The sequence below is a fragment of the Pseudorasbora parva genome, chromosome 23, assembly GCF_024679245.1.
Source record: "Pseudorasbora parva isolate DD20220531a chromosome 23, ASM2467924v1, whole genome shotgun sequence".
NCBI classification, from domain to species: Eukaryota; Metazoa; Chordata; class Actinopteri; order Cypriniformes; family Gobionidae; genus Pseudorasbora; species Pseudorasbora parva.
The window spans coordinates 11349453-11365030 of NC_090194.1; the positions used below are offsets into that span (position 1 = coordinate 11349453).

The window sequence follows — 15578 nt, forward strand, 5'->3', positions numbered from 1 at the left end:
ACGTGGAGGTCCAACGTGAAACACGTGGTGGGAAGTGAGTAAGAGAGGAGATTTTGACTGCACGTTTGCACCAGACACCATCACCTCGCCCACCTCGAGAAGCCCTGCGGAGGAACATTAATGGCATGTAAATATTTTGATATCTGGATTCCATGAATGCAAAAAGGTAGTTCTGTCCCAGCTGGCACCTCAGCAAATAAGGAATGTCTGACCTACGGGGCTTCCTCCCCCTCATTTAGTCTTGCTGCTACCGTTTCTGTCGCTTACACTAGGACTCTAAACGCAGTCAGATGTGGGAATGGTTTCTCACTTATATGAATGACTGCTAGTGCATATGTCTCAGACATACTGCTGTATATAAGCAGACAGACAGAATTTGGAATCTTAAAGACCTCTTTGTCTGGTCTTATTACTACCAAAAAGCACATACCATGAAGGAAAGGTTATGTGATTGAATGACATATGATGTCTGTTGTCGTACAGTTACTTTTAGATAATTAGCAGTGGGTTAATCACTTCACAGTTCATTTAAGCACTGTAGATAGTTGTATATGGCAAGGGGTTTGCTTCCCAGTGATATGTACATATTGACGAAAATATTTACAGTAGTCAAGTTATTTATGCATCTAATAAACATCTTTAAAAGGGCTTTAAACATTTGATTATCACCCTTAAAAAGGTAGTGCTATAGTGACAAATTGCAGAATAGGAAAAATATTTGGAGAAAAATACCCAGCAAACATTTGTTGTTTAGTAACACCTGAAAAGATGTCCTGTCATGGTTGAAAAATAGTTCCAAAATAAAAGTTTGTTCTGTTACATATTTTTACAGATTTATCTATATTGTCTATATTGCCAAAAGTATTTGGACAGCCCTTCAAATTCCATGGACAACTGTTAGTGGTATTATAACAAAGTGGAAGCAATTGGGAACAACAGCAACTCAGCCGCGATGTGGTAGGCCACGTAAAATCACAGAGCCGGTCAGCGCAGGCTGAGGCACACAGTGCGCAGAAGTCGCCATCTTTCTGCATTCAGTGTGTGGGGATATTTTTCAGGGGTTGGGCTTGACTATTAGTTCCAGTGAAAGGAACTCTTAATGCTTCATCTTAACAAGACATTTTGGACAATTTCATGCTCCCAACTTTGTGGGAAAAATTTGGGGATGGCCCCTTCCTGTTCCAACATGACTGCGCACCAGTGCACAAAGCAAGGTCCATAAAAACATTTGAGCAAGTTTGGTGTGGAGGAACTTGACTGGCTTGTACAGAGTCCTGACCTCAACCCGATAGAACACCATTGGGATGAATTACAGCAGAGACTACAAGCCAGGCCTTCTCATCCAGCATCAGTGCCTGACCTCACAAATGCGCTTCAAGAAGAATGGTCACAAATTCCCATAAACGCACTCCTAAACCTTGTAGAGAGCCTTCCCATAAGAGTTGAAGCTGTTATAGCTGCAAAGGTTGGGCCAACTCCATAATAAACCCTACGTATTTAGAATGGGATGTCGTTAAAGTTCATGTGCATGTAATGGCAGGCATCTCAAAACTTTTGGCAATATAGTGTATTTTTGTCCAGGGACAAAATGTTGCCGTTGGACCAATGTTTGCTGGGCATTAGCTGCGTCTGAAATCGCACAGTCTAGTAGGTACTACATTTGATGAGCAACTTACCTCAAAGTTACTTAAAATACATGTTTTATATAATATTAATATGTGGTTAAAAGTTAAATTTGGACACCCTACATCCACATACACTACATGTTGTCATTGGCATGTGACTTGCTTCGCCTGTTGCATCGCTTCACTGCTATTCACAAATCAAAATTCAAATTCCCCTAAAACAAAACCTTGGATTTGAAGTCTTGATGGCTCCTGTCAAACTTATCATGCTATCAGTCAAGTAGTTTACAAACTTGGCTTCATTGTTAATCATGGCATGTCGGGTCTTGGACCAGACATTCTTCAAGTTTCACAAGGTGCAAATTGTTGGTTCAAATGCTATGTACAGAGAACATTCCCTGTTAGCGTGATCTTTTATCCCTTAAAATGTGTTTGATGGCATTTTGATCGGTAGGTTTACTGCAGCTGGCAAATGATTATATATATAATATATATATATAATACACACAAGAATTTATAAACATTCCAACTGTATTTTTTAATCAGCATGTTGGAAAAAAAAACCCATTGCCCTGTGCTATCATAGATCAACCTCTGAATTTTAACAAAACCTGAGATTGATTAAACAGGGCGTCTCTTTGGTGTAAAAATATGCAGTGGAAGGTGTTTGGTCTGGTTTCTTTAGGCGGAGGTCACGCTATCAAGCAACAGGCGTGGACTCTTCCTCATTTGGCTGGATGACCCGTCTCACACCCTCAGTTCAACAGTCACCTCTTTGGTTTCCTCCAGACTTCCAGTGCTTAAAAAAACAGGGATGTGTCTGACTTGAGAGCCCACTTCAACTGTACCCACTGGTCTGGCCTTTATATAGTAATATTTACATTTACATTCTGCTCACTCTGCGTCTAGAGCATTTAGGTCCACGTGAGGCCACCGCATTCTTTTGGTTTAATCCCGCTGGCCAACTTTGTCTCTCTCTTTTCTTTCATGCACACACATGCACATCAACACACGCTGAAATTAAATTAGAAGCCATAGCCATCGTCTTATGTTTACCATGGTCAGTTGAAACATATCCTGTAACCACCTCCCTGTTAATAGTACAACATTTCTGGTTTTATACATCTAAAACATTCCTTTTAGTTGATATCACTGCACACAGCCCATGTGAGTGTGGTTTTTGTGGAGCTAACAAGGATGCTTTTGACTTATTATTTCTCCAAGCTATAAGATTCCTGTAAATGGTCTGGATGACAGATTCACGTGTTACTGTAATGAAAGGACGAACACAACCCCTCAAAATCTAGGATAACCACCTCAAGACTGGTTAACCAGCATGAATGTTTCGCAAAATCATTATAATATATTCAGGTCTTTAGTTACCCAAATCTATATCTAACATGGATGAATCTGTACCTGTCGCAATAATAAAACTCTCCTGATTTTACAGCTTGAAAGGGTTCAGTTTCAGTAGATGTTTTACACCATCAATCATTGCCCTTGTCAGCACTCGTCCACTTTGGCTAGTTTAACGGTGGAAAATATGGTTGGCGTGCCAGGCGCATGGTCCTAAAAGGCTGTATCTAGTCTCATAATGAGTCCTGGTTTTGTTTTGGGCATAATGTGCAATAAACCGATCAGAGTATTATCTCTCATTCCCTTTAAAAGACAGTTGCGCTTGCACCATGGTAAATTCAGTATTTACATGGTGGAATTTGCAAGCGGAATCCTGAATACTACTTCAGATAGGAATCCTTTTATTTTTAATATTTAAAAATGTTTGCGTGGTGCTACCCTGTGTGTGTAATGAGCAGAGTGTACGCGCATTGTGCACCCAACTATGACCGGATATTTCTAATGCACCATTTAAATAACAAAAAATATTGCTCCACTGACTTTAGCCCAGGTACTTTAGCCAGATCAACATTGTTACACACCACGGGTGTATGTTAGGGCCCTATAAGTCACTTCATTATTTTGTATCAGACATTGTCACCTTGTGGAATAAAGGTGAATTGCACTTATTTAGTCATCTAATATTCAATTGTTGTGCAGAAAAAATTTACTTACACTGTTACACACCACGGGTTGTTAACGGCCCTATACAATTTTTTAAAAAATTTATAGAAAAAAGAAAATAGGCATTCTTTAATATATATATTTATTGATTAATAGTGGAGTACTAAGAAGTTTGATGCCTAAAATGAATGAGGAGGAGGGTAGTGAATGGCATCCCAGGTCACTTAAAACCAAAGTTATGCATTTAAGTGTTATGAATATTTTGAGGGCATTTCTGAAGACATTGAAGTGATGTTAGTCAAATTCCAACTTAGACCTTGTTTCATGAACAAGCCTGTTTCCGCCTTGTCAAATGTGAGGCATGACTTATCTGGCTCCTGAGTTTGGCCTTCAGATTCCACTCTCCAGGAGTGGAAGACACTATTAAACGGTGACTTAAACATCTCTAGAAGCTTCCCCAAGTAATCTGCTACCTGAGGAAATAACTTGAAAAAATATTTCATGATGGCCATTCTGGGAATTTTGTAGGGATACTGCTAATGAATAATAAAGTTTTCTTTTGTTTCTTCCCCTTCAGACTCTTGAAGAACTGGTCGAAGAAATCCGTTTAAGACCCATATCGTCCCACCTCAAGCGCATACCCATCACAGAAGGCTATGTGGAACTGAAAGAACGGGGCAAATGGAGGCAGATCTGCGATGAGGAGTGGACCTCCTTCAACAGCCGAGTTGTCTGTGGAATGTATGGGTTCCCCGGAGAGAAGAACTACAACAACAAAGTCTATAAGTAAGGAAAAGTCCCTACTGTTCCCCTACTGTTTTTGCTTTGTATGAAAAGCGAGAACAATAATGATCATTACTTGTCATCTCACTGTGAAAAGTTAAATGTTCATGCTTTTGTGATTGATACAATAAAAATGAAAGAATGAATTTAAGGTTTCCCCTAAAGTAACATTAAATTCATAAAGTTTAAAGTTACCATGCAAACATGCAGCAAGAGTTGTGTGTGAATGCAGATGTGTGTGAGCGCCTCCCAAAGTGAATCATGGCCAGATTGTTTCCCAACATATTTCTTGGCTGTTTCCCATCGAGCACAGAACATTGTGTTTCCTCTGTAACTCTGTAAAGAACATTTAACTATAAACTCACTATAAAAAATAGTTTTGGTGTGTTCTGACCACATTTGTACACTCAAATATACCATTCCACAGATGGTTTATAGCCAATGTCCTTATTTTTGTATACGTAAATAGAGAAAATAGAGCATTCCAGGAAATAAGCGTTCTGAAAACATTAGTTTCTTTAGATGTTTTCATGGAGTTATTTCTAAGCTAAGCCATATACTAAAAAAAATGCCTGGTGATATTTAAAGGTGAGGTATGTCTATGTATATTTTTGTTTGTTTGTTGGAACATTTCATAAAGGTGCCGTGTTTAAGCCACTGGTTATGTGACCTCACTTTTCCTCAGTGTCAGTGTTTGAAGTCTGGGCCTATAATGTTATTCATATGAGAAACCTAAATTGCAATGAATAGACCATATATTGCATTGCCTTACATCACAGTTCACATAATTATTGTATCAAAAAGGCTGTTGATACATTTGTTGTGTTGACAAAACACACTTGTGTTGAGCCCAGAACATGCTTTTCTCATTAAATTAATATTTAATGGTTTTGGTTTCCATATCTGGAGGAAAGGAAACCTGCAGGCTTTACAGATTGTTTGAGTCTAGATTGTCTTATCTAGGATTTTCTCTGGACTGTGGAATTATGGGAAATGTCCTATTTTCTTGGGTTAGCACTATGTTACTGCTGGAGGCAATGTCTAATCACTATAATAATCATAACAGATGTTCCTCTGAATCATTTTTGATATCCTCCTAAACAAAAATAAATCACTGAAATGATATTCCACAATTTAATCATTATTTTATAGCAGAACTGAAGTTTCTCTGTCCCTGTTTTACAGATCACTGTCCATGCGTAAAAAAAAGAACTACTGGGGTTTCTCAGTGAACTGCACAGGAAACGAAGCCCACCTGTCCAGCTGTAAACTGGGAAAACCCCTGGAGCCCAAGAGGAATGGCTCTTGTGGACGTGGCCTGCCTGTGGTGGTCAGCTGTGTGCCTGGTAGAGCTTTTGCCCCCTCATCCTCCCCTGGCTTCCGCAAGGCCTACAGACCAGAGGTTGGTATTGTAAAATTTGCATTAGCGGTCTTGTGATTTGAGTGGTTGTAGCTGTTAGTGCTGCTTGGCAACAATATAAGGAATGACCATGGAATCTCAGAAGTAATTTCTGATTGTCTTTTGGACAGTTATTTAATATATAGCAATCTGATGGTTTGAGTGGCTGTACCAATTAGCACGGCTTAGCAACAAAGTTGATGTTGTTAATTTTTGGTTTGTTTGTGCTAATAAACTAAATATTTAATTACTTTATAGCAGGCCTATATAACAGCCTTAGACTTTATAGATCATATCCAACATAGACAATATTAAGTCAATAGCTATGTTTCCATCCATCTATTTTTAAGCACGTTTAACTCGGATCACTGATTTAATTCAGATTAACTGAGAAGCATCTGAAATTGTTTTTTTGGTTATTCTGAAATGCCGAGCCAAAGTCTGATGTCAAAGTGGTTTGGTATAATAACTGTCTTACACGACTGCATTCCCAAGCAGCATCCACCTCCGAAACCAAGATAACACAACGATTGAGTTTTATCTGCGTTTTATCAATAAAAGTAATTTTTTATATACTGCAGCAAATAAACATTTTCTTAGTGATATTTGGCACCAGTTTATTAGGTTGTCTATTAGTGACAATTTTTCTAACATTAGCAGCCTCATGATTGTGATGGTAGCGATAGCGCTGCTTAGCAGTAAAGCTGGAATAAAAATAGCTTTCCCAAGAATCTACACAGTCATCAGCAATGACATAATGGAGTAAAATTCACTTTGGACTGTCTTCTATCAGCCGTTTCCAGATGGAATAGGCTTCACAGACGATTTGTACTACTGCGTCTGTGCAAATTTAATTAATCAATTTTTTCATTCTGTCTGTCTGCAGATGGTTGTATGTTGATGCTAGGGTTACAGTCCCTCTAAGAAATGATTTGTGGTTGTGGAATGTTTGCCGAGTCTGTTTTCCCTATCTCTCGGCCTCTCACATTTCTGGAAAGAAATGCTTCCTCTTCCAATATTTTCCAGTAGATCATCATGTTCATTCAGCCTGGATGTCATTGTGACATGTAGTCATGAATCACTTTTCCTTTTGGATGAAAAGGAAATGACATATCTTTTAACAGCGGCACCAGACAGATGAAGTGTTTGTTTATACAGGTGATGGGACAAAATTCATCTGAAAAGCTGAATCACCTGGATCAGATCCATAGACGGAGAGAGCTAGACTGAGCAAACACTGGTCACTGAGGTTGTATTGCTTGATCACACCACCAATTTACTCCCTGTCTGATTTCCCAGCAACCCCTGGTTCGTCTGCGGGGAGGTGCGAATATCGGTGAAGGCCGAGTGGAGGTGTTGAAGAATGGTATTTGGGGAACGGTCTGTGACGATAACTGGAACCTGAGGGCGGCTACCGTCGTCTGTCGAGAGCTGGGCTTCGGGAGCGCCAAGGATGCTCTCACTGGAGCAAAGTTAGGACAAGGTTAGTATGTCTTTTCATGCATAATAAATTATATCTTGATTTCCAAACTACTGCCTTAAAGGGATAGCTCGCCCAAAATGAAAAAAAGCTGTCATTAATTACACACCCTTAAGTTGTTCCAAACCTGTTCATTTTCTTTGTTCTGATGAACACAAAAGAAGATATTTAGAAGAATATAGGTAAGCAAACAGTGGATGGGACCCCATGGACTGTTCAAAAGAAGAAAGAAATTCACACAGGTTTGGAACAACTTGAGGTTGTGTCATTAATCACAGACTTTTTAGATGAACTGTCCATTTAAGCTGTAGTAGAGTGAGTGTTGATTCATTTCATTGTCTTGATTGATTCAGTTCACCAAAAAGATTCGTTCACTGATTCATTTGGTGACTCCTTTTTGTCACCATTATGCTAATAGGTGGTGATATAATCTAAAGTGAGTGATTCAATTAAGTTTAATTTATTATAAAGAATGCTAAATAATACCTATGACTAATATTTAATAATCATTTATTAATTCAATATAATTTATAATGTATTTTGAGAGTGTTGTGATTTGTTTAAATTTAAAATACAGAATTTATTATAAAAAATTCCAAAAGTGTGGAATCAAGCGGCTTTAGTCGCAGGTTTTACTGAAGGGGGTTACAACGGCTAAATGTTAATAATAAAATGCAACTTACCGTATAATCATGCATAGCTTATATTTAATAATAATATATTTCATTTATAATGTACTTTTCATTCCGAAGAATCTCAAAGTGCAAACAACAGGCTCTTAGAAATGTCTAATATCTAAATTATGGAAAGAAAAATGATGATGGATAGCCATTAAGCAGGAAGCAAGAATCAGTCAGTCACACATTGCCTTTTTCAAAACTTACGGCAGCCTCTGTCTCTGGCATTTAACAAAAATTCATTTTACTAAAGTGTCTTTGATCAGATGCATGAGAGGCAGATGTGAACATTCTTTGGTCAGGAGACTCATACATAAATGAAACATCTGTTCGCCAACTGCATGTGCAGATAGCTGCTCCTCAGCTGGTGTTTGGACAGGTCCTTAGTGGAGTTTAAAATCCATTTTTATTGAATTTGCTGAGAGTCATCAACACTTGTACACTTTAATTCCTATTCAGAAGGTTTCAAATTTAGAAAATTAAATTCACATTACTCAACCTCAAGTTGTTCCAAACCTGTATAAATGTCAAAAAAAGTCACTCAGTCAGATGTAAACAAATTATATAGAGCTTTTCTAGGCACTCAAAGCGCTATACTTAGAAGGGGGAATCTCCTCAACCATCACCAATGCGCAGCATCCACCTGGATGATGCGACGGCAGCCATACTGCGCCAGAACGCTCACCACACACCAGCTTATGGTGGAGAGGAGACCGAGTGATGAAGCCAATCAGAAGATTCCCACTGTATGGGAAAGTTCACCCAAAAAAGAATATTACACCATGATGTATTCACCCTCAAGCCATCCTAGGTGTATAACTGCAGCCTAAAATTTGAAGCCCAAAAAAGTGCATCTATCCATTATAAAAGTAATCCACACTGCTCCGGGAGGTTAATAATGGCCTTCTGAAGCGAATCGATGGGTTTGTGTAAGAAAAATATCCATATTTAACATGTTATAAAGTAAAATATCTAGCTCCCGTCAGACCATATTCCGTATTCAATTTACACAAAAAGCGTGTGACGTATTGGGTCGGACATAGCATAAGCGTTTTGAACTGTGAGAGATGTTACACTTTCTTCGTTAGTTAAATACAGAAGGCGGAAGTTAGATATTTCACTTTATAAAGTTTTAAATATGGATATTTTTCATACACAAACCCGTTACTTTACTTTAGAAGGCATTTATTATCCCCATGGAGCCATTTGGATTACTTTTATAATGGATGGATGCACTTTTTTTGGGCTTCAAATGTTGGGCTTCCATTATAATGCTTGGAAGAGCCAGGGCGTTTTTTTTAAATATAACTTGTCTGATTGTATTCATCTGAAAGAAGAATATCATATACACCTAGAATGGCTTGAGGGTGAGTAAATCACTGGGTAATTTGTATTTTTGGGTGAACTATCCCTTTAAATTAATATTGAAAATGAATTATGAATGTACACTACACGTTTTTCTTAGGAATGGGTCCGGTTCACATGAATGAGGTGGAGTGCTCTGGATTTGAGAAATCTCTCACTGACTGCTACTTCAATAATGATGCGCTGGGCTGCAGTCATGAGGAAGACGCTGCTGTACGCTGCAATATACCTGCCATGGGCTTCCAGAAGAGGGTGAGGACTCCTAAACATTCCCTAAATATTCTGTCAATTCACGAATCAGTAAGATTTTAAAGCAATGAATACTTTTGACTACAACAGATACGTCTAAGCGGAGGAAGAAATCCCTTCGAGGGCCGTGTCGAAGTTCTCGCTGAGAAGAATGGTTCTCAGGTTTGGGGAACCGTCTGTAGTGAAAACTGGGGGATTATAGAGGCCATGGTGGTCTGCAGACAGCTAGGATTAGGCTTCGGCAGCCATGCGTTTCAGGTAAATCGACTTCAAATAACTTTCAAACCAAGCATGAATCCATACACAAAATTCACATTCATATAGGGTCCTATTAAAATGTCTAGATTTCACCCATTAAATTCATCGAACAATGATATATGTGACCCCAACTTTAGCTTTTTCTACACTCCAACCTTCTTACACCTTCAATAGTGTTAAATCATCAATATCCACAACGCATCGGTTTGAGTCATCATGATAGTTTTCATAGCATATGAGACTATTTTGGTGTGTTTGGTGTAGATAAAGAACTTTAATGAAGGCACATGCCATGTAGCCAGTGTGGCATCCCCATTTCATCCACCATAAATTAGTTGGATGCCATAATCCTATTAAATACCATTTATTTAAATCATAACTGAGTGTGCATGTAAGATCACACAGACTTTCAAGAGCTGAAATGGCTGGACTAGAAACAGATAATTAACAGCCCAGTGACAAAATCATGGTGATACAGGTCTGGAAACTATTTTTGCATTAGAAACGGTATGGAACGAAGAGTTTGTGGGGTGGTTTTATGAGTGGAAATTGGAAAACGCTGAAGTGCTTCTGCAGGCTATTACCATGATTAAGTTTTATTATGGTGATTGTAATTTGCCACTAGTTGAGGCATATGGCCGCTTGTCAAAACATTATGGCGATAATGGCGTTGACCTTAGGACACAAAGCAGTTAAATCTAATGTCACTCATAGTCATTATAGTTCTAAGAGCATTCTAAAAGGCTTGCATGCATGATCCATGCGGGCTTATGTTAGTGTGGTGTTGATTTAACTTTCGCCCTGGTAAAAAATAATCACCTTAAACCAGCTTCAATTTTTTTTGCTGCTCTTATTTAGTCCCAGCCTGATCAGGTTGCTGATTTTAGAAGATTTTTAGACACATTTCAAATGGTCAGGCTAAGAGAACCCATTTAAACCAAGTAAGACCAGCTTAAAAAAGTTTCAGCAGGTTTATTGTATTTTTATTTTTAGCAGGATAGACCATCAAAATGTAGAGGTTAGTCAACTATTATGGTCTTCCTGGTGTAGTGTTTGACCACGTAAACTATTGAATGTGATGTCCAGTAAAGGCCTTTCTCCTAAAGAACTTATTTTAAGTAAAATAAAGTGCATACTGTTTCACATACACTACTATTCCAAAATGTTGGGCTCAGTAAGTTAATACTTTTATTCATAAAGAACACATAACTGGTCAAACTTCTATTGTGCTTTTAATAAATTCTGTGCTTTTCAAATTGAATCAAATGTATCAGATTCCACAAAAATATTAAGCAGCACAACTGTCTTCAAAAATGATTCTTGAGCAGCAAATCAGCATATTAAAATGATTTCTGAAGGATCTTGCGACTCTCAAAACTGGAGGAATGATGCTAAAATTATGCTTTGATCACAGGAAGAAATTACATTTTAAAATAGGAAACTCTTGTTTTAAATTTTAATAATATTTCTCAATAGTACTGTTTGAATATGTTATTGCATAAGAGACTTAAATCATAATACTGAGATTTAAATGACTTAATAGTGAAGTTTGTACACTTTGACATGCTGTTGGTCACGTTTTCAGACCGTTACCAAAGCTCAAAAAGTGCAAGATACAACTTCCAGATGTCTGAGTGGCCATTAAACATGATTTGTCTGACAGTCTGGACCGGTGGGTCTTTCCAGACAGCATGTGTGGAAGGTTTTTAACACTGGGGGAGATGACGGAAGCACATGGAAAGTCTGACAGAATGTGCCCACATTCCCCCTGCCCATGCTGGGAGTCCTGTAGGCTTATCTATCAGAGGAGGCTGTGACTCAGACAGCCATGTGCAGCCTAGGACACAACACATGGAAACCAGAACATAATAGTGGATGATTATTCATCATGAACATATGTTTGCGCAGTCATAAACACTGACAAAGACTTTCCCGATCTTGTGGGGTACTGGACGTCTTGTTTCAAACCTCTGAACTTATACAACAGCTCAAATGAAAAGCAATCTTAAGAGCAGATGCTCAGGAACGTGCAGTCGATCTGTAAAACGTGATTGAACAGCCCTCGTTTGGTGAGAAGGTGTAATGACACCCAGATATACCCAGATTGAATACTGAATATTGCTGTTTCAAAACACTAAACATTTCTTTGAGATGTAAAATATATATACATATATATATATATATATATATATATATATATATATATATATATATATATATATATATATATATATATATATATATATATATATATATATATATATATATATATATATGTGTATATATGTATATATGTATGTGTGTGTGTGTATATATATATATATATATATATATATATATATATATATATATATATATACATATATATATATATATATATACATATACATATATATATATATATATATGTATATGTATGTATGTATTAAAATCATAATTCATTTAATTAAAATCATTTTAGAGGTGAACTGTTCCTTTAAGGACAGCGTGTTCACTATAGGCTGCGCTGCTGTCACTTGAAGACCACATCACTTTTACTTTAGACATAAGGACTGTGTTTATATGTTAACCTTGTGTGTATTTGACATTATTAGCGCAGTAAGACTGTCCAGTTATCGAGTGTATTTGACAGACGTTTAGTGTGCGCGCTCAATGCAAAACAGTGCATGGCACGCAAATGAAATGTCTAACCGGCAAGGCTTTAAAACGCGGCTAACACCCCCTAACTTTCGTGCATATGATTTGAAATTTGCTCATATCAGCATGTAGACTCACAGGCACACTCAAACAGAGCGGAAATAAGCTGAGAGCACTATTTAAAATGGAGAGAAATGGAATTAATTATTTAAATGCAAAACTGCATGAAACAATTCACCAGCGCGTATTGAACCATGAATGCCATACCGAACCGATAAATATTATACTGAATATTGTGGCATCCCTAAAAAAAAATATATATATATATATATATATATACTAAAATATGTTCTATATGTGTTACATTCCAGTTTTCTGTGATGAGCAGACTGAAATTAAAGTTGACATTTTATCCGAATCTATGAGAGAATCATGTCTTTTTTTTTTTCAATAAACTGATTGATTTGCTTCGCAAACCGGACTATTCTTTTTACAAACTGCATTTTAACTTTTCAACAAGCATAAAAAAAATACAGATAAATGTGGTTTAAAAATGTGATATGTGATCATGAAATGGCAGTTGTGAGTCCTTTCTTCTTTCCTGACTTCTAGAACACGAAAAAATGTAGAGCGGGGCTATGGATTTTGTCCATAGGGAATTGATTGGATGGTTGTGGTTTGCTATTGGTTGATCTCATGTGAGTGATGGGTTGATCCCGCCCTCATAAACGTGTCATCAGATGAGAGATGTCGAGATGGCACAGAATTTGATTTCATGGTGACTTTGAGAATGTGAATTGTTTGTGGGACACTTACAGCATAATTCTTATGACTAATACACTCACTGACTAATATTTAACATGTGATTGTACAGGAGACGTGGTACTGGGCTGGAGATGCAAATGCAGACAATGTTGTGATGAGTGGGGTCAGATGCTCAGGAACTGAGATGAGTCTTTCTCAGTGTCTTCATCACGGCAAACACGTTAGCTGTCCGAAAGGAGGAGGACGCTTCGCTGCTGGGGTTTCCTGCTCTGATAGTGAGACAATCACCTCTTATTGATTATCATTATCTTAAGAATAGTGAATTAACTCCTTGTCTGGATCAAGATTAATCTAATAGTTTAAACTTAAGTCGACTAAAATGCAGCTCCAATAGTAATTGTAGTATCCCACAGTAATATGCAGTCCACTTAACCTTTTTTTCCACTGTGATATGATTATCATAAATACAATTATTTGAAAATGAATGTTTTAACTCTTTCCCTGTCACAATTTTTTTGTTTAAAGTTGCCACCTCCAAAAGGGAGTCAATCCCATGTTAAAATGTACAACTTTACAGCAGAAAAAAAATAAGTTAACAACCTCGTACAAAAAATGTTTTTGGTCTATATAGATAAGTTTTCAGCAACCAGGCACCTCATCTCCACACATGTCCCGCCCATTTTTGGTTATTCTGGAGTGATGTGCATTGACGTGCAGCCAAGATGGTGACAGTCAGCCCTGTCCAGTTTGGGCTTCAAAAATGTTCTTTAGAAACCTATGGGTGATGTAACAGACTGTATAAAACATTGGATGTATTGCCCATGGTTTTGATCCAGAGATTCTCTACTCGTTCAGAAAATGTGTAATAGCGCCCCCTACCGCACAAGAGTAAAATCACAGACATCCATAAAATTCCACCAATGATGGGGAAGCGTTGTCTCATAAATTACGAAAGAATCTCCTTTTGTATGTTTTAAAGGCTTTTTCAGAACTGTTCTAAATTTTGAGGTTGGCAAGATTTTTTTTTTATAGAATTTTTTTTTTACCAGAACACAACTGTGGTACAGATATCTCACTACAACAAATACAATCAACCAATGGCTAACAATCCAAGGTAGTGAAATGCGATAGCACCAAAATGAACAGTAATCAGTTCATCAGCTGGATAAAGTCATTTTAAAAGTGATTCCACCAATATCGCTTCTCTGTGCTGGTATCGGTATAGATCTGGTGTAAACTCTGCTATTATTTTAATATTAAGAATGGAATTTTAATAAATATATCTCTATCATCATCCCTTGTGAACGGGCCTTTAATCATAAGAACGCTTTTCTAATGGTAAAAGGGAAGCAACTTGACTTAACCACATATTAACAGATGGGTACAGAAATGCAACACGCATTCAAAACCATGTTCAAGATGTAAATCAACTTTACAGTTAAAATAAATACTAAATATAAATACTAAATAAGATTTTCCATAATCATCTTAACATCATATCAGTCCCAAATTATAAAAAAAATGCTCTTCTGAACTTTCTTTTTATTAAATAAATCCTTAGGAAAAAAACTAAAATATGTAAAACCCTAAACTTTTGAATGGTAGTGTACTAATAAAAAAATAAACATAAGCTGGTAGATCTTCAGGAACAACTAAGCCCATCTGACCTGCTAGTGACTGATATGCATGGAGAAATTTGCTCGGTCTGACCTCTGATCTTATCGCTCACAGCGGCTCCTGACCTGGTGCTAAATGCTCAGCTGGTGGAGCAGACTACCTATCTGGAGGACCGGCCCATGTACGCTCTACAGTGCGCCCTAGAGGAGAACTGCCTGTCCAGCACAGCGAAAAAGAACGACCACAGCTCCTACCGCCGCCTGCTCCGCTTCTCCTCCCAGATCCACAACGTTGGCCAAGCTGACTTCAGACCCAAAATGGGTTACCATGCCTGGACCTGGCACGAGTGTCACAGGCAAGACCATAAACACCTTAGTGAATGACAAAGATACATATGATGCCAGTATAGCAATGTTTACAAACATCTAAGTCTCATATCATATTTTTGTCGTGTCTCTGTGTACAGGCATTATCACAGCATAGAGGTTTTTACACATTATGACCTGCTGAGTTTGAACGGCACCAAGGTGGCGGAGGGTCACAAGGCCAGTTTCTGTCTAGAGGACACTCAATGTGATGAAGGTGAGAACTTTTTACGATATGGTCCAATACTGGTGAAGTCCTACCTACCAGGATCAACAAAACGCTGGATGTTCAAATGTATGTAAAGTTTGCGGCTCCATTGCAGTAAACTTGCGCATCGT

General features: G+C 37.8%; 1 protein-coding gene across 1 annotated transcript in view; it reads left to right on the plus strand.

The window, feature by feature from the left end:
• loxl2a (lysyl oxidase-like 2a) overlaps window positions 1–15578 on the plus strand; it is a 29629-nt gene that overhangs the window by 12309 nt on the left and 1742 nt on the right. The window contains exons 5-12 of the mRNA XM_067433253.1: window positions 4222–4430; window positions 5613–5829; window positions 7126–7309; window positions 9449–9600; window positions 9688–9855; window positions 13367–13532; window positions 14989–15229; window positions 15341–15456. Coding sequence (XP_067289354.1) covers window positions 4222–4430; window positions 5613–5829; window positions 7126–7309; window positions 9449–9600; window positions 9688–9855; window positions 13367–13532; window positions 14989–15229; window positions 15341–15456 — 1453 coding nt within the window. The remainder of the gene's footprint in view (window positions 1–4221; window positions 4431–5612; window positions 5830–7125; window positions 7310–9448; window positions 9601–9687; window positions 9856–13366; window positions 13533–14988; window positions 15230–15340; window positions 15457–15578) is intronic.